Source organism: Eriocheir sinensis, chromosome 1 (genome assembly GCF_024679095.1).
Source record: "Eriocheir sinensis breed Jianghai 21 chromosome 1, ASM2467909v1, whole genome shotgun sequence".
Taxonomy (NCBI): Eukaryota; Metazoa; Arthropoda; class Malacostraca; order Decapoda; family Varunidae; genus Eriocheir; species Eriocheir sinensis.
Genome location: NC_066509.1, coordinates 2,252,297 through 2,277,712, shown reverse-complemented (window position 1 = coordinate 2,277,712; position 25,416 = coordinate 2,252,297). Strand labels below are relative to the sequence as shown.

Here is a 25,416-nt window from a genome sequence, read left to right as displayed (position 1 = left end):
AGCTACCCAGTAAATAACTACATGACACTGATTTTCTTTTTTATTGGCAAACTGCTTGGAAAATAGCCCCGCCCTAGACATTATGGTAAAACTCCAGAGTTACACCCAATTTAAGATATTTGACCTGGCCACCACTGATCCTGTGTGATGCCACTAACAGAATCGCACGTCAACCTATCACATTAAAAGAGTAACCTATCACCACTAAATTAAAAGCTGTTCAAACCTCAGAAAGAAGTAATTTGCAACAGAAATGGTTATCAGTGGTGATTAGCACACTTAAGTCTATCAAAAAGAACCCATGGAGTGAGTGGAGTGTAATTCTGGAGTAACACCAAAATTATGAAACTGTATCCTAACCTAACCAATTCTATGTTTCCCTATATATTCCCTATGTATTTATGTTCTTATGTAATCTGGTCAAACTTTAACTAACCTTTCCTAACCTGAACCAATTATCAAAACGACTACTACGGAAAACTTTTAATATTATTCACTATTTAGTTCATCGAATCTTTACAAAAATTCTTTTACAACATTATTATTCCTTCCCAACAACTGATGCAGGGATTGAAAATACTGCAAGCTACAAGTTGAGGACGGCTGTTATAACTGCGCGCCTTATATCATCTTAAACTACAATTACACCCATTATTCTTTTTCTAATTGACTGGTTCTTTCGGACATGAGCGGAAGTGATGTGATGGAAGACTAGCTCATGAGATCAGTGTGTGAGGTGCCCATAACTAACTAACATGACCTGGAAATTATATGAATGGTGAGATGATGCAGTGAAATTTTAACGTGTGAGATGACCAGATGATGCTGAGGTAATGTAATGATTATGAGATGACCAGGTGAGATGCACTTTACTATCTGACATGACCTGAAAGCAACGTAACAGTAATGCAATAGTGATAGAAGTGATGCGATGTGATGAAACAGACTCCAGGAAAAATTTGGTGTCTGGTTCTTAAGTAATGAAAATGCCGGTATGTCTGTTTTTAAGGCCTTATATTATTCTTTCGCACTTTTCCCTCTGATAATCTGTGAAGGGGAGACTATACAGGTAAGTAGCCAGGTGGAAAATGGTAAACGGAAAGGACGTGTGGGTGTGTATGTCCAACCTCTATTGCTTTCGTCCATTCCTATTTATTCTTATACCCAAGCTTAACATTCTGCTTATTTACCTTCCCCTTCATTAACCTGTAGAGGGGAGGCTTGGACAGGTAAATAGATAGGTGGATAAAGAGTAAATGGAGGGGCTGTGTAGGAGTATGGAGTGAAGGGGGAGAGAAGGAAAAGGGAGAAAGCAAGAACAGGGACAGAGAAGTTAAGAGAAAGAGAAGAGGGAGATAGGGAAGAGAGAAGGAGAAGAAAGAGATAGGGAGGAGAGTAGAAGAAGGGAGAAAGCTGGAAGGACAGAGAAGTAAAGAGAAAGAGTAAGAAATAATAGGAAAGAGAGAAGAAAGGAGAATGCAGGAAGAAGGACAGAGAAGCAAAGAGAAAGAGAGAAGAAGAAAGCAGGAAGAGAGGCAGAGAAGAGAAAGAGAAGAAAAAGAGAGGAGAAGAAAGGAGAAAGCAAGGAAGAGGAGACAGAGAAGTAAAGAGAAAAAGGAAGAATTAATAGGAAAGAAAGGATAAGAAAGAGATAGGAAGGAGAGAAGAAGAAAGGAAAACGCAACACAAAGGACAGAGAACCAAAGAGAAAAAGGAAGAATTAATAGGAAAGAAAGAAGAAGAAAGAGATAGGAAGGAGAGAAGAAGAAAGGAAAACGCAACACGAAGGACAGAGAACCAAAGAGAAAGAGGAAGAAATAATAGGGAAGAAAGGAGAAGAAAGAGATAGGAAGGAGAGAAGAAGAAAGGAAAACGCAACACGAAGGACAGAGAACCAAAGAGAAAAAGGAAGAATTAATAGGAAAGAAAGGAGAAGAAAGAGATAGGAAGGAGAGAAGAAGAAAGGAAAACGCAACACGAAGGACAGAGAACCAAAGAGAAAGAGGAAGAAATAATAGGAAAGAGAAAATAAGAAAAAAGGATGAAGCGGAAAAAGGGACCATAGGGTGTGTGTGTAGAGGAGTGGGTGGGTGTGTCCTCCATCTTGCCCCCCATTATATTTACCTCCGCAGTGTTGGTCATCCTCAAAGGGCCACCGGAGCTCCACACTTGCCCTGCCACGGAAATTAAAAGCAAAAAACACAAAACAGGTGGTAAATAAGAGTGGTCCCGCCGGCCTGTCGTCTGTTTGTTTTGATTACGTCATCGTACACACACACACGCACACACACACATGCACATTATAGATACATACATAGGGACATACATAGGTCTGTTTGGTACATAAATACATAGATACTTAACATACATACATAGGTGTGTGTTTATATTATGTCATCGTACACACACACACACACACACACACACACACACACATGCACATATACATACATAGGTACACATACATAGGTCTGTTTGGTACATATATACATACATACTTAACATTCATACATAGGTGTTTGCTGATATTACGTCATTGAACACACACACACACACACACACACACACACACACAGGATATATACATACAAACATACAGGTAACTATATTTTTTTATACATACAGGTGAAAATGTACATGAGAGCTTCCTATACAACCATTTATACACCTTTTCAACAACCATTTATAGACCTTATAGGCTTACACACACACACACACACACACACACACGCGTTTTTTTTTTATAACTCCAATTATAATCATATACAAAACGCTTATTAATGAGTCATAATATAAGTAGTTAATTCATTCTACAGTACTTGGTTAAATAGTTAATAGGGAATATATCTTTAAATAGGGATGCTGTTTAAAAATATAATAGATACCGTTTATTACATCTTTTTTTTTTCTTGGGCTTGGTGGTGGTGGCCTGTAACCAATAACCTGTAACTTTGGCCTGTACACAGCTATTTAAACTTAATGTGGGCCTGCCGGGGACTTGCGTAACCTGCAGAGCCATTGACAGCCGCGTCCTGCAGAGCCTACAAAGTTTGAGCCTGCAGGGAACTTGCGTGACCTGCAGAGCCAGTGACAGCCTGTACAAACTAGTGGAGGGAGAGAGGGACTGTCTGGGATTTGTTTGACCTGCAGTACCAAGTGACAGCCTACCGGGGACTTGTGTGACCTGCAGAGCCCCGTGACAGCCTACCGGGGACTTGTGTGACCTGCAGAGCCCCGTGACAGCCTACCGGGGACTTGTGTGACCTGCAGAGCCCAGTGACAGCCTACCGGGGACTTGTGTGACCTGCAGAGCCCAGTGACAGCCTACCGGGGACTTGTGTGACCTGCAGAGCCCCGTGACAGCCTACCGGGGACTTGTGTGACCTGCAGAGCCCCGTGACAGCCTACCGGGGACTTGTGTGACCTGCAGAGCCATTGACAGCCGCGTCCTGCAGAGCCTACACCATGTTCCTGTCCCCTGTGTTTGCCCGGGCAGCCCTGGGGCCCTGGCTTCCCCTGTGTGGCCGGGGGGTGGGCGTGGCTGGGGTGCTGGCCTGTAAGGGGGGGCGGCCTGCTTCCTCCTCCTCCTCCTCCCCTGACCACCACTATGATATGGTTGTCTCGGGCGGTGGCCTGGTGGGGTTTGCCATGGCCTGTGCCCTGGGTGAGATTCTAGAGTTTTATGTTTGATGCCCTTGACCTGCCTCCTTGCCCTCTTTTTTTTCTTTTTTCTTTTTTATTCTCCTCTTGAGCTGCCTTCTCTTCCTTTTTTTTCATTCATCTTTTTTTTTTTTTGTCCTTGAGTTGCTTCCTTTCCTTCTTTCTTCCTTTATTTTTTTTGTTTCCTTTTCTATTTTTTTTCCTTTGAGCTTGTTCCTTTTCTTTCTTCCTCTTTATTTATTTGCCCTTGAGCTAACTCCTTTTCTTCATAAAATCATCTCTTTTCATTCACATTCTTTTCATTTTCTCATTTTACTCTTTCTTTCATCATCCCTCGGTAAAACCACCACCACTCGCATTCATTTTATCATATTTTTCATTGTTGCTACTATTGCAGGTCACAATCAGAGGCTGCGGGATCTCAGAATACTGCTGCTGGAGGGGGGACCGAACAAGGCGTGGGAGCTGCCGAAGGAGTACAGTAACCGCGTGTGTGCCCTGAGCGTCCACACCCGCAGGCTCTTCAGGAAGCTTGGGGTGTGGGAGCACATTGAACACCTGAGGGCCCAGCCTATTCGGAAAATGCAGGTGAGTTGACGAGCTTAACAAGTATAACTATTATGAGCGGCAGGTGTCTTTGTAACCTTTGATTAATATACAGGTGGTCATCAACTTGCGACCTCAATTAGTTCCGACCGACTAGTGTATTATAAATCATTTCCTTGTCATCACATTAAGTCTTTCAAATACTTTCGGCATAAATTTCCAATGTTCCGACCACTACAAGCACTTTTACCTGACTGGTGTGTAGCAGAGTTGAGTTACTGTGTTCCAGAATAAGTGGTGAAGCTATATTTTAATTTTAGTTGTTTCAGTCTTTCAAATCCTCTTGCTTTAAACGTACAATGTCCTGACCACTACAAGCATTTCTCCCGCATTGGTGTGTAGGTGTGGGAATCCTGCTTGGAGGCTGTGATCAGAGCTGAGTTACTGTGTGCCAGAATAAGTGGTGTAGCTATATTTTAATTGTTTGTTGTATCAGTCTTTCAAATCCTATTGCTTTAAAATAAACATACAATGTCCTGACCACTACAAGCACTTCTCCCTGACTGGTGTGTAGGTGTGGGAGTCCTGCTCCGAGGCCATGATCGCCTTTGACGGCCAGGACCAGGACGACGGACTTGTGGCGCACATTGTGGAGAATGACGTCACTCTTCACGCCCTCAAGAAGCGGATTCCTGAGCATGTGGAGGTATATTCTAGTTCCTCCGTGTTATAATCAGGGTCTTTTTCTCTCTATTCTTCTTTTTCTGGTTCTTTGCTTTCTCTAAATCTTTTGAGGAGCACCAAGTTTCTGATCTGAATGTAAGGAGTGGCATTATTTGCAGTCTTTAGAATATGTTGGTATGATCTGCTGAGACTTCCAGATTTTAATTATTATCAAACATGCCGTCACATACAGCCAAGAGAACTATCACTATTGTAACTAATCTGTATGAAATGTTTCCTTGGATTATCATTATTTTGGATGTTCATTGCCATATCATTCCAGGTTGAGTATAATGCTAAAGTGCAAGGCTACGAGCTTCCAAAAGACCTCGGCTCAAAGGTGTTGCTGTCGCTGGCTGATGGCAGAACTATATCTACAGATCTCTTGGTAGGTTATAGCAGCAGGAAATATGAATTAAAAAATTATATTTCTTAACTCAACAGAAAAATATCGCTCAGTCGTTAATATCCATCTCCATTATCTCCCTTGGTGCATTTACTGAAGTGATTTACATCACTTTAATTTTATTGGGCACTTATTAGGTAACTTTTTTTTCAGATTGGGGCAGACGGAGCAAGGTCTTTAGTTCGGAGCACCATGGGTGTCCAGTACGTGGGCTGGGAGTATGACCAGATGGGCATCGTGGCAACACTGCAACTGTCAGAAGTAAGTAATGCCTAAACTCTCAAAGTCTTTCATTCTACATTTCATATCACAAGTCCGGGAAATTCCACACTACTATTACTTTACCCAACACTTTTTATCTTGCTAAATTTGACCATCCTTGGCAGGTTAGGTATCACTACCTTGTATAATAACCTTTTTATCATTGTTTCTATTTTCTAGGCCGTGGACAACACGGTGGCGTGGCAGAGATTTCTTCCCACCGGGCCCGTTGCTTTACTGCCGGTTTGTATTCATTAAATTGTTTGGCTAAATGAGAACAGTTTCAGGATTTCTTCCCACTTTGGGAAGTGTGAGTACCAGGTGACAAAACAAGTTGGAGATTGGTTTGAAGACAGTCATTTTTATAAACACAACTCGCTGATAGCTTGTTGTACTTGTATACTTAAACACAATGACCTGTTGTGTGGCAGAGCAGCTCTCAGAGGACCGCAGCTCCTTGGTGTGGTCCACCACGCGGGAACAAGCCGCCCACCTGCTGGCACTCCCAGAGGAGGACTTCACAGAAGCTCTCAATAGAGCAATAGTAAGGATCCTTGTGTAGCCTTCATATAAAGTATCCTTAAGACTTTTTAAAAGAAAAAAATGAGGGTTTGATTGCAGCTGCCTGTCCAGCAATCATTACAGAAAAATGGAGAATCAAAACTATTGTAACTAAATTACATACCCATTATATTGCATGAATAACACTGTTCTGTTCCAGTGGGACGACAGTGACACCGACTCAGTGGTGAAGACGGCACACGAAGCCTGGATGAGAGTGCTGGAAACCGTGGTGCCCAGTGGCAGTGAGGTGCGCCAGCTGCCCCCCAGCGTGGCGGAGGTGATGCCAGGCACGCGGGCAGCCTTCCCTCTGGGCCTGGGGCATGCAGTGCACTATGTCAGCCCAAGGGTGGCACTCATTGGGTGAGTGATGCAACGGTACAACATGTTTGTACTCCATGATTTATTTGCTTCACAAATCTCATGTTCTTTTATTTGAATGTTGACGTAAATATTAGAGAAGTCTGTTACTTTCCTCCACATCACATTGAAGCTCCAAATAAGTAGCTAACAAGGAAGCATGTATTTTCTTCAAATTTAAGTTCCAACGAGCTGACCAGCTGTTATTGATCACCCAGGGATGCAGCACATCGGGTTCACCCCCTGGCAGGCCAAGGCGTCAACTTGGGCTTTGGGGATGTTGCCGCTCTTACAAGCTGCCTGGAAAATGCTGTCCTCCTTGGTGCTCAGCTTGGTAGGGAAAGGCGACATTTATTTGTGCTAGGCTTGCAATGTTGAGTGATGGTTGGTATTGATTGAGTAACCTTATCTGTTCTCTGCTACTACCAAGACATGCAAAGGAAAGTTGGAATAATTATAAGCTTCAAGTGACTGCACATCTCATAAAGTCCTGTCCAGAGGAGTCTGTGCCAGGTGTATTACTGTGCTCTCTTAATGAGGGATATTTCCACTACTTTCATTATATCAGTTAATTTATGTTTCTGTTCATGACTTTTCTTCCCAAAGGAGATGAACAGACACTACACCAGTACGAGAAGGAGCGCCAGAAATATAACGTGGCCACAATGGCTTCGATTGATGGACTGTACCGCCTCTACAACTCTTCCTCTCCCCCGCTGGTTCTTCTGAGGTCCCTTGGTCTTTCCACAGTCAATGCTTTATCACCCTTGAAGGTAAAGATTAAAACTATTGCCCAGTAAATCATATATATTACTGCTGAAGCACACTAAGGTCTTCAAAGCCAAAATATCATAATTCTGCCCTGATTAATTAAATTTGGCATATACATGTAAATTTGTGTATACTAATTGGTAATCTGCAGCTTTTCGGTACATGTATATTCTTTTTTCCCTTTTACAGAGACGAATCATGCAACATGCCGAGGGTTGAGGTGGTGTGTGTGTGTGTGTGTGTGTGTGTGTGTGTGTGTGTGTTGCAGATAAAAAATTAAGTCCTTCCCAAGATGTACAGTTTTCAAGAACCTGTGATCAAAATAAATAAATAAAAGGAAAAACAAAATCACTATACCTACTCCCATCAATGCATCATTTGAAGAGAACGAATAGTTTTGATTTCATTGTTAAAATTAATGTCAAACAACTTGGCTACAGAGGAACTGATGATGATGATGATGTTAAAATTAATGACAAACAACCTTAGCTATGGAGGAACTAACCAGGAATGAGAGTCTTGAGGAGATGAAGCCACTACCAACTCTATGCACATTCCACATTAATCCTGTAATGTACCAAGCCACGTGAAATTATCCCAAAACTGCTCGCTGGATCCTCCTTCGTACACCCGTAAAGCACTGGTCATTGTGCCTCCTTTGATTCCATGGCATGTGAGCTTGAGGAAGTTTAAGTTTATTTCCCTCCCTTCATGGCTAGATTATTTTCTCATGTATTTCAAAGAGTCGACACTTCCCCTCATTACAATGCAACAAATTTGGGCGGCTTTTCTGATACCCTACGCCCCTGTCCACCCAGCAGTGAATGGGTACCCGGTATTAATCGAGGGTTGTGTCCTATCTCCTATAATTCCTTCCCCTTCTGTCTCTCTCCGGCATATGACCACAGATGTTGCGCCGACTAAACAAAACTTTCCAACTTACAATGCAACAAGCTGGTCTTACACTGCCACATTCACAAGTTACATTCCATCCTCTCTGGTTCAGTTTGCGTTGTAGTTTGACCAAATGGAGTTCTGTTTTTCTTTCAGTGGGGCAGCATCTAGCAGGCCTCTTTGTTCCGGCATATGTTTATTCCCCTTGAGCTGCTTCCCTTGATGTAAAAAGACAAACAAAAAGAAAAAAAAAGCACCTTGTTGGAGCTACTTACCTGCACCAGCACACACTGTAAACACCTGGGGGAGATTAACCCGTCCACTGTGATTGGCACGGATTTGGCTTACACTGGCAGCCTGTTAACATATACTCCCAGGTCTTTCTCTGCCTCTGTGGTGGATAGTAGAGTGCTGGATATCCCCTCCCAAGGTGCATGACTTTACATTTTTCTTCAGTGAATTGTAGCAGCAGCAGTCTTCTTGTAGGAAATCCACAGTCAAGGGCTTAAGAACATAGACTAACTTAAGATGGAAACTCATCATTTACGTTGTTTAAAATTTTTAATATAAATCCACAATTATCTTCAACAAATATATATTATCAAATTTGTATAAAACTGCCATTATTGTACTATTGCAGTTTTTACATGCTCTCTCTTTGAGTAAGATATACTGATGACTGTTACAGTAGGGAGTGATTAAAGCTAATGACCCATATAGAAGCACATGGTTTTTGTTTTGTTTTTGAGCTGCAAGACAGATGGCTCACCTCCCACTGTACCTGCATTTTGGTAGTAAGCTTTGTGACAACTCATCTTAAATCTAAGCAAACTCTCCTACATAAATGGATACGAAAGCTTAAAGTACCGAATATACTCATAATAATACTAATGGAAATATCTATAATCACTACAAAAGCCTTTATCAAATGTGGGTGTGTGAGCCCCAAAAGGCTTAGAAATATTAGCGTAAGTCCTATCCTTAAATTCTCTCTCCTATCTCTTTCTGAAGTTAGTTTTGTGATGGGACGGATCCTGTGCTGCCCACAGCTTAACCTAGTTCAAAGGCACAATGTGGAATGTAAGTTTGATGATGAGTGAGATGACTTCTTAAACCGCTAATTGAATCTCGTTTAATTAAATTATCTTGCTCCTGCACCCCAACCAATTCATCATGCAGACTAGACTTTTCTTCTTGGGGACCATGCTGCCAAACACGACCTTATTTTTAAACTGCTTGTATGTAGAGGGCAGCACAGTACTCATCAGCACTTCTCTCTGGAGCCACTGATTTGACTTAAGAGTGGGTCCAGAAACTATAGTGCTGCCCTCTACATACAGCAAGGCCTTGGGTAGCTCTATAGTACAGTGTTCCACTTGCGTCCAAAATGTTGCAAGGTTGATCTGGCTCACGGCAGCTTCTTGGTGAGAGATAGCCAGCCCTCTCCTGTAGCCTTAGCAAAGCTATAGTGTTAAAATTATTTAATCTCTCTTGGAGACAAAGCTGTCAAATTAGAATTAAAAGCTTCAGTGTTGGCCAAACAGTTGTCTCCCTGCCAGCCACTCGCTGAAGAACTTTTCCATCTTCTTCCTGGCTGCCTGGTTGCCATTGTTAACTGTAGGAAGTATTTTCCGTGGTTTTATGAACTGCACAAACCTCCTTAGTTCACTGAAGCTTGAATGCTCTGAGTACGGGATTCCTGAGCAAGGAGAAAAAGAAAATATCATTAAGGGGTTAGGCAAAGCCTCCTGAAAAAATAGTTTTAGCATGCACTCCATGCATTAATTGAGCACCAGGGGGTTTCACTAGTCCCCAATCTAAACATTCTCTAATATAGGAGCTTCTCTGGATAAATGAGGTGTGACAAAATAGTTCCAGGACTATTGCACTTATAATCAAACCACAACAATGTGATGTGCTCAAGACAAGTGGTCAGCATCTTTCAGGAGACAGGAGTTGCTGCATGATGTCACACACTGAACATAAGGGTCAGTGCTATAGACAGCTTTGTGATCACATACAAGCGCTCATTAGCGATTCCACTACGGATCTCAAACTTCAGTAGAGACCAAACATGGAATTCTGTGCCAAACTCTGAAACTTGGCAAGGCTCTGGCAATGGACGGGAAGAGTTATTTGGAGTGACACTTGCACTTCAGGCGGGGCAGAACATCGGTGGAGGACAAGAGGCCAAAGTGAATCTCTACAAACACAACCTTCAAGAATGTAGAAGAAAGTGCACAAACTGTATGTCAGGATTATCAGACCACCATCAAGGAAGTTGCTGGTACCATCAACATGTCATTTGGAACAGAAAATCTGGTGAGAAGGATTACGGAGCGATGGCACTGGGTGTTCCTGGCCCCCCAAAAAATCCTGTCAATGGTTAAATTTGACCTAGCGTCAGACAAAACGTGGAGAACACTGATGAAAGGTATTGCCCTGCAGTGAATTGATAATGGGCGATATTGATATAGAAGAAAAGAAAAAAACTGTCCTCACCGTATATGTAGACATCAGTGAATGGGTTACGGGGCGTGATCTGGTCCAGGCCTCCACCACTGGACCCCCGGGTGTTCTCCCAGCCCGTGGGACACAGCCCAACGATCTCCGTGAAGAACGGCTTCATCTGGTTCAGGTAGTCCCCCAGGAACTGAAAGTGTAGATGATTATTAAGTAAGTGCACCAAAGTCTTAAAGCAGGGGAATGGTCTTAAGTGGCCCACGAGGTGACGAGGTTGTTCAGCTTGAGTTACTATAATTGTTACAGTTGAGGAAAATATTAAACTGTTAAGACAAGACATAATAACATTTACCTTTTATTCATTTGACTGATTTATTTCATATTCATATTCAAACTTCAGTCTTGCCAATATGTAATTACCAAATCTTTGATGGCCCTCGAGATCGTAACCAAGTGCATAATTGGCCCTCGAAAGGATTTGAGTTTGATGCCCCTGTCTTAAAGGATGAAATGTTCTTTCTCATCTTTCAATGAAAAATAATTCTTAGAAATTTTAGATAAATATACATTACTAATGGTACACTATCAGAGAGCAAATAGGAGCAAACACTACCTCTTTGTACTGACCTGGAATGCTTATTTATCACATATTAGAGAATGCAGAACAAAAAAGGACATACAGGCAATGGAAACTATCAGAGAGCAGCATCTAAAACAAGAGGAAACAGGAGCAAATACTACATCTCTGTCCTGACCTGTCCTTTAATGTTGTTCATGGGCAGAACGTGGACCCTCGCTTTTTTCTTGTCATTGGCGAGGCGCGACAGAATCTCCTGGTCGTCAATGCAGTTCAGGATCATTTTTTTGTCACTTTTCACCCAGATGGAGCAGTTCAGACTCTCAGCGATGGCCTTGAACACCCTCTCCTTCCCTGCAATGTAATAATATGGCTGAAATGTTCCGCTATTGGCAATAATTAGACTGATTAAAACATTTTGTGAATAGTATTTGGAGGGACTGAGAGATTGAGGAATTCAGTCTTTTAGAAATGGCTTTGAACACCCTCTCCTTCCCTGCAATGTTATATTAAGGCTAAAATGTTCTGCTATTGGTAATTATTAGACTGATTAAAACATTTTGTGAATAGTATTTGGAGGGACTGAGAGATTGAGGAATTCAGTCTTTTAGAAATGGCTTTGAATACCCTCTCCTTCCCTGCAATGTTATATTAAGGCTAAAATGAGAGACACCTCTCCACCCGAAATTGACCTCTCTTTGGGCCACTCTTTATTCTTTCTATTATGGGAGCGGTGAGTAGCGGGCTTTTTCTCTTCTCTTCACTTTTTGTTGCCCTGGAGCCGTCTCCTTTGGTGGGGGGAAAAAAAAAAATAATAATAATAATAAAAAAAGGCATTGAGCAGTTGACTCTTAGCAACGGCTTTGAACACCCTCTCCTTTGATTCACCAATAAGTTATCATTACCTATTGTGTACGAGCCAACGACGAAGAGGGTTTTGTTGTTCTCCTGCTGGTGCTTCTGGGCGATGGACACACACTTCTCGAGGATCTTCTCTTGAGGCGGAAAGTCATACTCCGGGGAACAGTAACTATAGACAAGTCATTAGTATAAATATCGTGAACACCCAAAACATTTCTATGCATATCACCCCAGCCTATAATGATACTACAGCTACAATAAGATTTTCTCCTGCTCCTTTTCAATACTATAGAAAGAGCAGAAATCAACCATTCTCATAAATCTCCCCTGTTGAGAATATCACGCTCCTGAAGATCATTATCCCAGTTCCAATATGACATGATGGCAAGATTACAATACTGCATACTTACGTGGTGTCCAGGAAGAGGGTGTGTATGGGGCAGTTCTGAAGGGCGGTGTAGCTCTCCATGGAGGGGTGGGCGCGGAAGTCCCCAACGTGCAAGTGTGTGACGCCCGGCTTTACCGAGAACAGGAACATTACAGACCCGGGGCAGCTGAAAGGAAGCAAAGACTTAACACACAAAATCATATGAAAGGAACAGAAGAAATATACTGTCTTTTAATTTTTACCAAACCTTTAAAAATCTCTTTGAACTTTGAATACAACCAGCAAACAGAAACATAAAGAATAAAATATAATAACTTAGCAAAAACTAGAATCTCTCTATACATATAACCTTAAATATAACTAACTAAAACCAAGACAAACTCACTGGTTGGCCTCGAGCAGCGTCACCCCCACACCGTGCACCTGGCGAGTCTCCCACATGGGCAGGGGGTTGAGGTACCGCTGAGCCACGCCAATTTTCTTGCTGACCAGTTTAGCTGAAAAACAGGAAAAGTAAAATCTCTTTATCATCACCTTTATCGAGATCCATGAAAGGCCATAAACGAAGAAAATAAATAAAAAGTGATATAGATAAGTATGGAAAAATAAGAGATACCACATTTGATCTGACTTACAATATTAGTGAAAGCAATATTACTGAAGGCGGAAACGCTGAGGCTGCCACTAACCTGTAATCTCACTGCAATAAATGGGCTGGGCAAAGTTCTTCCTGAGGCCGACATAGTGATCGTAGTGGTAGTGGCTCAGGAAGTAACCCTTCACCCCGTCGATGGTGCCGTAGCTGAAGGCGTCCACGACAAAACTGGCATCTGAAATCATGAAGAAAATAAACATACTAAATAAAATAAAATAAATAATAAAAAATCTACTCGTGTCTAAGCTAAGGACGGATCTTCAACCATCATCGGCAATACAAAGTTAGTCACACGTACTTCTTGCTCTCATGATTTTTGTTTTTTTACAGTAAAGAAAGTTGTTCAAGGGGAAAAAAAAAGATAAAAAAAAGGAATGCATATAATGACACTACAGTTAATATACAATTTATGATGCTATAAGTTCAATGGGGAATATATATTAGGAGATGAGAAGAGAAATAGTAATGTATGATAGAGTATATATATATCATGGCAACCCGAAAGATCCTACACATGCCACTTCAAACGAGAAATGAGGAAAAAAAAAACACTAATCACCTCCCCTATAAAAAATAAAAAGTTCAGAAGAGTGGACGAAAGAGAGCTCAACTTACTACTGCAGATCTAAATGAGGGAGGCTGTATACATAAACAAGCCTAAATTTCTACAGCCTATACATACAATTAGACAAACTTACCCGGGATGTATTTGTAGAACGGGCAGGTATTTTTTTCTGATCTCTGCCTCCAACTTTTACTGGTGGCTTCACTGCGCAGCTGAAAAGTGTGTATAGGATAGCTTTACTCCGGGGGGTGTCCTCAGAACAGGTCCTTCCGCTGTGCCCCCGCCAGGAGAAGCATGTAGGCAGGTAGGAGAAGCCAAACACCATGAGAGAGTGCTGACTTTATTCATCCTTGTACACTGTCAAAATACCGACTGACATCGCACAGACACTTCCTGACGGACTCTCACTCACACTCTCTCACATACTTATACACGAACCTAAGTCTAGAGAATCACGTTACAGTATCAAAAAGCAGGTTCAGGACACTAACGTTACACTAAAGGACATGAAGGCAACACTCTCCGGCTCTATCCATTTTTTAGCATGCAGGGGACACTCATGAAATAGCGCAATACTGCCTAGCTGACTCTCACTCACACTCTCTCCCATACTTATACACGAACCTAAATCTAGAGAATCACGCTGCAGAATAAGAAAGCAGGTTCAAGACACAAACATTACACTAAAGGCTCTATCTGTTTCTAGCAAGTAGGGGATACTCATGAAATATCGCAATACTGACTGACTGACACACTCACACTCTCTCCTATATTTGTACACGAACCTACATTTAGAGAATCACATTGCAGAAACAGAAAGCAGGTTCAAGACACTAACGTCACACTAAAGGACACAAAGGCAACACTCTGGCCCCGCCCGTTCTCTAGAGAGCACGGGATACTCATACAAATGTCAGGTAGAGGCTCAATTCTTCACCCACGGACATAACAATTGGAGTAATGCATAGTTTTGAGACAAGAAATATAAGTTTGGCACATCGATCCCATCTCCTACATTCTAACTACACTAAATTCTTTGTGAGGATACTTGTAGAAATGTCAGGAAGAGGCTCAATTCTTTACCCATGGACATAACAATTGGAGTAATGTATAGTTTTGAGACAAGAAAAACAAGTTTGGCAAATCATCCCTATCTCCTATATTCTAACTACACTAAATTCTTTGTGGCATAATACTATTTACTACAATCTATATATATCCTACAACATGGCAGAAGAATTAATCAGCTAGTATGCTTGATAATGACGCAATTAAAATGATGCAGAATACTTAAATGCAGTATGGCTATTGATTTTTTTCCTTTCTTTTTATATTCTTACTTTGCTGTCACTATTTTTTTTCACACCCATGTCTGCTACTTAAGGGGACTCTGTTTGGGTCTATAGCAGTTTTTATTTTCTCTCTCTCTCTCTCTCTCTCTCTCTCTCTCTCTCTCTCTCTCTCTCTCTCTCTCTCTCTCTCTCTCTCTCTCTCTCTCTCTCTCTCTCTCTTCAGCAAAAGGGGAGGCAGCTCTACGGTAAATAATAAAAGCAGAAAAAGAAAAGAAAAAAAAAAGCCTGCCCTATGATGCTAAAACAAAGGAAAAAACAACGAGAGGCTGGAAGATGCCCTGACATGGATCTCTCACTAATAATAATAAACAATAATGATGACAATAATATACTTTCTTGCTACTTCAGGATATAATTTCTTCCACTCCATGCCAAAGAGAAAATAATAATGATAACAATATACTTTTTCTATAGCAACTTCAGGTTAAAAAAAAATTCTTCCACCCCATGCAAAAGAAACAACAATAATGATAATATACTTTCTCTGTGGCAACTTCAGGTAAAAACAAAAATTCTTCCACCCCATGCAAAAGAAACAACAATAATGATAATATAATTTCTCTGTGGCTACTTCAGGTAAAAACAAAAATTCTTCCACCCCATGCAAAAGAAACAACAGTAATGATAATATACTTTCTCTGTGGCAACTTCAGGTAAAAACAAAAATTCTTCCACCCCATGCAAAAGAAACAACAATAATGATAATATAATTTCTCTGTGGCAACTTCAGGTTAAAAAACAATTCTTCCACCCCATGCAAAAGAAACAACAACAATGATAATATACTTTCTCTGTGGCAACTTCAGGTAAAAACAAAAATTATTCCACCCCATGCAAAAGAAACAACAATAATGATAATATAATTTCTCTGTGGCTACTTCAGGTTAAAAAAAAATTCTTCCACCCATGCAAAAAAAACAATAATGATAAAATGATAATATACTTTCTACAACAATAATGATAATATACTTTCTCTGTGGCTACTTCAGGTTAAAAAAAAAATTCTTCCATTCCATGCAAAAGAAACAACAACAATGATAATATACTTTCTCTGTGGCTACTTCAGGTTAAAAAAATATTCTTCCACTCCATGTCAAAGAGAAAATGATAATGGCGTCAATATACTTTCCCTGGCTACTGGACGACAAAATTTCTTCCACTTCATGCCGGAAAAATAATAATGATAAAAACAATATACTTTCCCTAGCTACTGGACGACATAATTTCTTCCACTCTATGCCAAGGAAACAATAATAACAACAACAATATACTTTCTCTGGCTACTGTACGACAAAATATCTTCCACTCCATGCCGAGGAAACAACAATAATGGCGACAATATACTTTCCCTAGCTACTGTACAACAAAATATCTTCCACTCCATGCCGAGGAAACAACAATAATGATAAAAACAATATACTTTCCCTAGCTACTGTACAACAAAATATCTTCCACTCCATGCCGAGGAAACAACAATAATGATAAAAACAATATACTTTCCCTAGCTACTGTACAACAAAATATCTTCCAGTCCATGCCGAGGAAACATTAATAATGATAAAAACAATATACTTTCCCTAGCTACTTTACGACAAAAAAATTTCCACACCATGCCAAGGAAACACTTGTGCATCAACTCACGTCCTGGGAACTATCCGAGACACTGGGTAAAGGCACCAGCTCCCTCTTCTGCATGCGTCCCATCAAGCCCTTCCACGCGGCAGCACCCTCCTTGGCCACTGGTTTCTTCGCCGCTGAAACATGAATATACGTTTACTCAAAGCTCAGCGACTCATGCACTTTCCTTTCTTGTATGGGGATGAGTCTGAATGGTGTGTTGGTATGTTATGATGCAGCTATTTTCTTTTTCTCAACATCTTTCCCCCTGAAACACGAATACTATATATTTACCCAAAGCTCAGTGACACGCACTTTCCTTTCTTGCATGGGGATGAGCCTGAGTGGTGTGTAGGTTTCTGTGTAGGTATGCTGCAGGTTGTTTTCCTAACCTCAATGTCCTTAACCCTCTCATCCGTGATGCAGAAGTTGGCATCACAGTATGGAAAGGGTCAAGAGGAAATGGAAGAGGATTAATCCTCTTCTAAACTTCTCAATCCTCCTCTAAAGTCCTCTTAATCCTCTTCTATTTCCTCTTAAGAGGTTTAGAAGAGGATTAAGAGGAAATGGAATAGGATTAACCGGTTTAGAAGAGGACTAACCATTTCCATACGGTGCGCCGATGTCGGCGTCACCGAAGTGAAGGGGTTAAACCTCTCTATTCTATCATTTAAAATAGTAGACGGCAATTTTTCTGTGGGGGCAACTGTACTGACGACAAATATTCTGAAATCTAGGTTGCTCTTTAAGATAAGGGTATCTTCAGACACATGATAGCCAGCACCTTACGGTATAAATCAATAGAGGATGACCTCACTTTGTTGTACAGAAAGTCTCATTAGTAAGAAAGCATATGTGAATTTTCTGAGTCAAGAACTATAGTGTTTGTTTTGGTTTTGTTAGGTTATGTTAGGTTAAGTTTAGGGTATCTTCAAACACATGACAGCCAGCACCTATCATGTGTTTGAAGATACCCTAAACTTAACCTAACCTAACAAAACCAAAACAAACACTATAGGTCTTGACTCAGAAAATTCATATATGCTTCCTTACTAATGAGACTTTCTATACAACAAAGTGAGGTCATTTTTTCTTGAATAATACCTTCAAAGACCATCACCCTCCCCTAGATATAAATAACTAAATAAAGAAATAAAAACTCATTCTCTCTCATAATAGGGATTGTGGCTGATCATTTTAGGGGCAACTGTACTAGCTGCTTAATACTCTTTCATGGATCTCAATAATAATAATAATAATAATAATAATAATAATAATAATAATAAATAATACTTCCTTTCCTAATATGGGGATCAGAGTGAAGAGCTGTATGTGTGTCATGATGAAGGTGATATTACAATTTTCAAAAGATTTCCATCCGAGAACACTCACCACATGTGCAGCCACTTTCCCCGCTGGATTTTGCCGACTTAAAGAACTGTAGGATGCTGGTCTGGCCCCCTGAAATAAAATAGCACAGAAAAAAATCAAACAAAAATGAATAATAACTTAATTTTCTACTACTAATATAATTCATCGGACACAGAAGTTTTCATATGGCTCACCTTTCACATTATATACTTACTGGTTATGGTAATACTAAGGCAAAAGAAATATATATTGCAATTTTTTTTATTTTAACCATGTGTGTGTGTGTGTGTGTGTGTGTGTGTGTGTGTGTGTGTGTGTGTGTGTGTGTGTCTTTGTTTTATGGTCGTTGTTTTTAGATATTGTATTCATTTAGGTTTCTTAGTTTCATTTTATCATGCTCATTATGACGACCTTGTTTGGGTCTATATTATTTTCTATTTTCCCTTGACGCCCTTTCACAAATGTCAATAATAATAACAACAACAATACTAACGAAGACCTTACGTTCTTTGCCGTTGGATGTGGTCGGGGCTTGGGTTGGGCCGGCCTCGTGGAAGTGGATATGAATGCAGGGAGGCGGCGAGGAACGTTTCTTATGGGGCCTCCTCGGTCTGGGACTCGGGCTACTTTCTTGAGTAGGAGGCGTTGCTTTGAGTCCTGCTTTTTTAGTTTCCTCCCTCCACTTCATCACCTTCTCCATGGTGGGGATCACATGGTTCGTTATCGCTTCCTCCACCACACTCCCGATCAGCTCATCCCCTTCCGAGTCGTCTAAGTCGCCCTCTTGATCTCGCACAACCCTAATGTCCTCCAAGTCAGGTGTTCTCGAGTCCACCCTCTCAGTTTCTTGGGGGCAGGTCACGGGAGATGGTGGTTGGTTCTCCTCCTCCACTTCCTCCTTGCTGAAGATGGAAGACTTATCCGATTCCTTATCCTGGTTGAAAACAACCGTGAGTTGGTCGTCTTCAATCAGCTCAATGTTGGGTACGAGCGTGTCTAACAATGTCCTGGATTCTGGGGTTCCTTGTGAGGCGTTTGAGTCTTTTCTGGTAGGGTCGATAGTCTCTCTTCTTGTGTGATCTGTAGAGTCTCTCCTTGATCGATCTATAGAGTCCCTGCTTGTATGGTCAACAGAGTCTCTCCTTGCTTGATCAATAGTCTCTCTTCTTGTATTATCTAGCAAGTCTCTGCTTGTATGATCTACAGAGTTTCTCCTTGTATTATCTATCGAGTCTCTACTTCTATGATCTAAAGAGTCTCTCCTCGTATGATCAACAGAGTCTCTTCTTAAGTCATTTGTTGCGTGTGCGGCGAATTCGTGCTTTATCGACTTGAGGTCAAACAATGCCATACTCTCCCCTCCCTCGGAATCAGAAGGCGAGAGGTAATCAGGCGACGGAGGTGGAGATTTCTGGTGGCTAAAGAGAGCAGATGCACCATTGAAACCGGAGTCTTTGGTTGACGAGCTATCACTGTCCACGAGACCCACCACGTTGTTCATTGCTCCAGTTTTGTTTGCGACGCTTGAAGACTCCCCAAATGTATTGTTCGAGGGCTGATCCCCATGGCCGTACGTCCAGTAGTGTGACTCGTAGGCTGCACTGCATCTGGATCCAAGGGAGCATCCTGAAAATATGAAATTGACTTTTCTACTGCCTGGTCTTGGTTTGAGAGGTAGTCACTCCGTTTAACAGTGATTACAGGTTTTATAATGACACACGTGAATTTTTTGTGACACTTGGTTTGTTCATCTCTAAATACTGAATGAACCGTTGTAAATGTAGAGTTCCTGAGGCTATGAACAAGTTTAATCCTCTAAAAATAAGCAACAGCAGTGGTAATAGGAATAGTAGATGTGGTAATAGTAGTAGTAGTAGTAGTAGTAGTAGCATGCTTAAAATTCTGTAAACCACAACTAGGTAAATCCAGACTTATCCTATGCTCTCTACTGGACAAGACCAAACTACATCGAACTTACTGGACAGCTGTGAGAGGTCCTTATGTTCACAGATATTTAAATGGCGGGCCTTCAAATCCAGGGAGCTACATGGAAATTTGCAATGGGGACAGACGCCTCCATTGAACTTCTTACTCCCACTCATGTCCTCCTCTGCGTCACTCTTCCTTTTCTGCGAGGAGGGAAGAGTGTCATGTGCCTCCTGTGCCCCTTCTTCTGGTTCTCTTACTGCGTGGAGTTGAGGGTTCTGCTCAAAGTCATCATCTTTAGAACCATACAGAAAACGCCACCGGGCCAGTTCAGCGGGCGTACTGTTTTCGTCGGGTCTGTCTGCACGCGATTTGACTGGGGTGTTGTTCCTGCTGTTCCTTCTCCGAGATTTGCTAGGAGACGTTTTTATGACCGGTTTCGTGTCCACCTCGTTGCTGGTCCCGGGCTGCGGTCGACTCAGGGAGGTTCTTTTCGGGGTGCGGTTAACCGTTTTCTTCTCCACTTTAATATTGTTGCTTGTGGTCTGGCTCTGGGTGATGCTACGTGACAGGGAGAGCTTGGAGGGCTTGAAGTCTCCTCTGGGTCTCTTCTGTGTGAAGGACACCTGGGATCTGAAAGCACCATGACACTTGAGCATGTACACGAACTCCATGCCAAAACTTGCACCACTTTGGGACTGACAGATCATTAGATGAGTCAGGACTTAGTCTCTGAACAATATTGCATCTTAAAATATAGAAAAAAACAGCAAAAACAACAAAAAACTAAAGCACTATTAATGTACTACCTTGGGTCTTAACCCGCTAGCAGCGACGGGCCAAATTTGTGGCTTTATGGTGTGCCAGCGACTGGCAAAATTTCTGCTATGAAATAAACCCCCCAAAATAGATACATAAACTGATCACAAATGCGTTTATATATTATGAAATGGTTTGCGTAAGTGATGATTTTTTTCAATTTTTCTCGCTTAGAGGGGCCTTTAAGAAACATGATCCCTTCAGCTACTGCCTCAAGGGAACAATGTAACTCTTTAAAGGGCAATGTAAATATTAAATGGGGCTAGGAAGTCACAGCCATATTCCCTTACCCATAAAACTTAAAAGTGGCAATACAGTTACACCCTTGAAAACACCTTACAGTACACATAAGAAGAAGCTCCAGAAACAAGGGTCTATTCTACTACTGCAACCACGCACTTTATATATATACACGTTACCTTTGTAGGGGTGTGTAGCAGAGAAGGTCCTCATCATCGCTGCTCATGACTCGGTTAAATCTGGAGACGAGAGAGAGAAGTTAACGTATACTTTTACCATTGTTAGAGGTATGTGTAGAATCCTAGAAGTTGCATTAGCCAGAGTGAAAAAGGGAGATGATGAAGTAGTAGGCACAGGATAATGATTGTAAGTTAATGAATATATATACTTTTACAATGGCTTCAGGTATATATAAGCAGATTCCTAGAATTTACATGGGCCAATCGGTGAAAAAGGGAGATAATGAAGTAGTAGGCACAGGATAATGATGGTAACGAGTTAATACAAATATATATACTTTCATAATGGCTCCTTGACCTCAGAGGTGGCCCATAGAGGCTCCCATCTCCTCCATATAGTCTCCTTGGCTAAATCTCACCCCAATGTCTCTACCAGATCCCCCTGCCACATCTAAGTCTTTGTATTTCCTCAATAGACCCACTCTCACTCTCACCTTAATTAATAAGAGAACATAACGATAGACACTGTAGTTAGCTGGCTTTCAAACAGGTACTAAGATCGTCACATCCTCGTAGTTTTAATTCTTGTTCTTCTCACTGCTAGGTCTCTCACAAAAACCTCTACCATACCTCCTATCACATCTAATTTGCTTTGTAGTTCTTCATGAGACTCACTCACTAATTAACAAAAGAACATAAAAGGTACACACTTGTAGGCCTTAGCTCTTCTCACTGCTAAATCTCACCCCAGAACCTCTACCGTACCTCCTACCATATCTAGTAGACCTTAGTTCTTCAGTAGGCTCTCTCACCTTAACAAAAGAACATGAAAGGCAGACACACTTGTAGGCCTTAGCTCTTCTCACTGCTAAATCTCACCCCAGAACCTCTACCGTACCTCCTACCATATCTAGTAGACTTTACAGTTCAATAGACTCACACTCAGATTAATTAACAAAAGAACATGAAAGGTAGACACTAGATGCTTGTAGGACTTCAAAAACACAGGTACTCAAATCATTCTCAAAAACACAGGTACTCAAATCATTCTCAGCCTCGTACTGTTTGACTCTTGTTCTCCTCACTGCTAAATCTCACCCCAGAACCTCTACCGTACCTCCTACCATATCTAGTAGACCTTACAGTTCTAAAATAGACTCACCCTCAGATTAATTAACAAAAGAACATGAAAGGTAGACAGACTCTTGTAGGACTTCAAAAACACAGGTACTATACGCGTCTCTCTCATGACTTGTATTGTTTGTTTATGTTCACGTCTTTGGAACAGTCCCAGTCCATAGTCCTCTTGGTTATTACAGAACCTTATTACAGCAATGGAATGGCTTAATGACAACTGAAACTGCATAATACACTCATGAGACAAACAGTTCATAGGTGGCCTTCAGACATGTATTATTCTCGTCTTTAATCTTGTTTGTTTATCATCGCGTCCTTGGGGAACACCCCAGTCCAGTCCGCTTGGTTTTAATATTACAGAACCTTATTACAGCAACGGAACGACTTAAAATGATAAAATTACAAATGATACTGCACAACACTCATGAGACACACAGTTCATATATAGGTGGCCTTCAGACATGTATTATTCTCGTCTTTAATCTTGTTTGTTTATCATCGCGTCCTTGGGAAACACTCCAGTCCAGTCCGCTTGGTTTTAATATTACAGAACCTATTACAGCAATGGAATGACTTCATGCCAACTGAAACTACACATCACACATGAGACACGTTCAGTTCATAGGTGGCCTTCAGCATGTTCTCGTCTTGTTTCAGTTGTTTGTCACAGTCTACCTGCGCGCGTCCTTCTGTAGCATGGAAAGAGAAAATAATAAATAAAGCTACATCCCCTTTTTAACGACCACTAGGGTTATGATGGTATGTGGTAGCGTGGTAGTCGTCGAGCGCTGGTCCCGGATGTTAAGGCCTCAGGACAAGTGAACACTCGTTCCGAGGTTTGTGACCAGAAGGGCGTTACTTGTGTGATGAATTATGGAAGGTGGGAGGATTTCCGTGGGAACCACTTTTGAGACAGCATTAAGAAACTGGATGGTGATAATGTACTATGGGGGAGGGATGTGTGTATGGTTCAGTAATCTCAAATGAGCAGCTAAACAGGCTCCAAATGATAACAACCTGTAAGGTATATATAAATATGTATTTGGTTTCCTTTTGCAAAGGTTAGCGGAGTACTAATAAAAATAAGAAAAAAAATGAATGACCGATAGGCTGTAGGCCTCTAATCTAGCTAGCTACCGGCACAAGGGAGATTTGGGGAATACACAGAATGCTTAGCTCTATAGTTGCTGGATGCAGAGAAAGAGCTGGCGTGAGTGTCGGGCTCGGCAGGGGACGTTCACGATGGGAATGGGCGGTCCTGGTGATGGACAGACGGGCGCCGCTTGATGTGAAGATGGAGCGGCTCTGGTGGTGTGAAGAGGCGGGCGCCCTGTGATGTAGGGAGCAGCTTGGGGCAGTGGTATTTCGGCCCCCAGGACAGTCGAGGGGCAGGTTACCCCGCCATACAAATTCCCATTTCTGTAGTCCGTCTCACCCCGCAGCCGTGGGTGGTTTTTCGGGGGGCGGCTGAGTGGAGAGATGGACACATCCCTCCCTCAACTTCAACTCGCTGCCTTTCCTTGCCAGAGCTGCTGCTCGTCTCCTGACTAGCCCGCTTCACACAGCAGGCCATGGGTGGGGAGTTCGTCTCCTCGCGTCTCCCAAGCTTCTGGCTTGCTGCAGTGGTGCTTGTCTCCTCACTGACCCGTGGGTCTCCTTGCCCTCGCCTTCTCGCCTCAGCTCCTCGCTAAGCTCCTCCCCCTTCTTCACGTGACCCTCTCGGCATTACAATCAAACCCTACCTAACTAACTAGTTATTGGTTTCTTGGAGGGGTTCGAGGCTTTGAGATGAGGGACTTCAGTAACTCTCGTTCATATATATTCGCTCATTCGCTCGCAGTGTTATCTTCTCATAACCTTTTACGCACTTACATTCCTCAGCCACCCATTCACTCTCACTCATTCACTCACTCATTCACGCTCCCACTCGCTCACACTTACTCTGTCACTCACCGACTTACTCACATTCTCTCGTTCATTCATGCACTCACATTTATTCACTCTGTTACTCACTGACTTACTCACATTCTCGTTCACTCACATTCGGACCGTTACACTTGGAACAGTCCAGTCCACAGCAGTTTCTCTTTGTCAAGGTCATGGTTCAATAGCTAATCCTTCTACAGTAATTACCGTTGGGCGACATCGCAAAACGTTTAGTTATGGCAATATGGAGACGGCTCAAGGGCAACAGACACCGAGGACAAGGCCAGCTTATAGTAAAAAAAGTACAGCAGAATATAAATGCATGAATGAAGGGCCATGCAATGATAAACTGACCATAAAGGCTTCCATTCACGGGTCCTCTTCTTGGTCAGCTGGCAGCCCAAAGGAGACAAAGGAAAGGAATTAGGACAAATTAAGGAAATGAAAAATAGAGATTAGCGTACATAGTGAATAAGTGTAGGCCTACTGCATGTGTGAAGAAGATATGCAAAAGATCGAAGGATTGACCCAGCCAGCAAAAAATGTGGGCCCCAGGTGGGCAACATATGGGAAAATGAGGGCAATAACATGGGTTAGTGGGCCCCGGATAGGCAAAAATATGGGCCCCACGTTTGCCCACACGGACCTCACATGGGGGATGCACCAGGGTATTTGTGCGGGGCCCAAGTGGGCAGAGTGGACCCCATGTGGTAACCATATGGGCATGCATGGGCAACATTCCTATAGATGCACAGGATGATAGTTCCTGCTGCCCACAGATCCCTTGTTAGAGCTCAAATGACATCCCTATGTAGTACATCAGTTTATTGCCTTTTGTTGAAACCAAGAAATTACTTTCAACAAAAGGCAATAAACTGATGCATACACAGGGATGTCATTTGAGCTCCAACAAGGGATCTGTGGGCAGCAGGAACTATCATCTTTTCATCATGTTGGCTTAAGTACAGTATCCATGCTAATCAACCCGAGGCAAATTTATCAGGCAGATTCACTCCATGAGAGCACAGTAAGAAAGCCCGGTCTTGGCAATGACCTTTCTCAGGGGCTCTCCCTCTCCCCCATCCCCCCTCCTACCCACCTACCAGGGCGAGGATAGCGTCGGCGTGCAGCTCACGTATCCTGCCGGCACTGAAGGAG

General features: G+C 42.0%; 3 protein-coding genes and 2 long non-coding RNA genes across 9 annotated transcripts in view; 3 read left to right on the top strand and 2 right to left on the bottom strand.

Moving 5' to 3' along the window:
* The window catches only part of LOC127005237 (ubiquitin-conjugating enzyme E2 W-like), a 93,824-nt gene extending 91,544 nt beyond the window's left edge, over positions 1–2,280 (bottom strand). Inside the window, exon 1 of the mRNA XM_050874098.1 lies at positions 2,125–2,280. Coding sequence (XP_050730055.1) covers positions 2,125–2,142 — 18 coding nt within the window. The 5' untranslated portion in view covers positions 2,143–2,280. The remainder of the gene's footprint in view (positions 1–2,124) is intronic.
* Positions 2,281–3,257: 977 nt separating this feature from the next.
* On the top strand, positions 3,258–8,904 carry LOC127005105 (ubiquinone biosynthesis monooxygenase COQ6, mitochondrial-like). The gene is made up of 11 exons (XM_050873693.1): positions 3,258–3,664; positions 4,058–4,248; positions 4,781–4,912; positions 5,213–5,317; positions 5,489–5,596; positions 5,777–5,839; positions 6,033–6,140; positions 6,318–6,520; positions 6,736–6,851; positions 7,124–7,290; positions 7,478–8,904. Exons 1-11 carry the CDS (start codon positions 3,466–3,468, stop codon positions 7,505–7,507), a joined length of 1,422 nt encoding a protein of 473 aa, XP_050729650.1. The 5' UTR covers positions 3,258–3,465; the 3' UTR covers positions 7,508–8,904.
* Positions 8,773–25,385, bottom strand: LOC127004910 (uncharacterized). Of its 3 annotated transcripts, none has more exons than XM_050873346.1 (14): positions 25,362–25,385; positions 21,196–21,255; positions 20,010–20,590; positions 18,536–19,657; positions 18,053–18,121; positions 16,685–16,797; positions 13,825–13,903; positions 13,161–13,301; positions 12,857–12,968; positions 12,494–12,637; positions 12,128–12,252; positions 11,401–11,576; positions 10,685–10,835; positions 8,773–9,881 (listed from the first exon to the last, which is right to left on the bottom strand). In XM_050873346.1, exons 2-14 carry the CDS (start codon positions 21,240–21,242, stop codon positions 9,709–9,711), a joined length of 3,033 nt encoding a protein of 1,010 aa, XP_050729303.1. In that variant the 5' UTR covers positions 21,243–21,255; positions 25,362–25,385; the 3' UTR covers positions 8,773–9,708. The 3 variants fall into 3 exon arrangements, with proteins under 3 accessions (XP_050729303.1, XP_050729230.1, XP_050729137.1); XM_050873273.1 differs by lacking the exon at positions 25,362–25,385 and adding an exon at positions 22,358–22,461; XM_050873180.1 differs by lacking the exon at positions 25,362–25,385 and adding an exon at positions 22,136–22,233.
* LOC127005518 (uncharacterized) lies at positions 13,910–16,211 on the top strand. Of its 3 annotated transcripts, none has more exons than XR_007758713.1 (2): positions 13,910–15,849; positions 16,033–16,211. It is a non-coding gene; the product is annotated as an uncharacterized LOC127005518 (long non-coding RNA). The 3 variants fall into 3 exon arrangements; XR_007758732.1 differs by having other exon boundaries at positions 13,910–15,926; positions 16,110–16,211; XR_007758665.1 differs by having other exon boundaries at positions 13,910–15,926.
* Positions 22,476–23,345, top strand: LOC127005688 (uncharacterized). Its single transcript, XR_007758873.1, has 2 exons — positions 22,476–22,590; positions 22,781–23,345. It is a non-coding gene; the product is annotated as an uncharacterized LOC127005688 (long non-coding RNA).
* Positions 25,386–25,416: the final 31 nt, after the last annotated feature.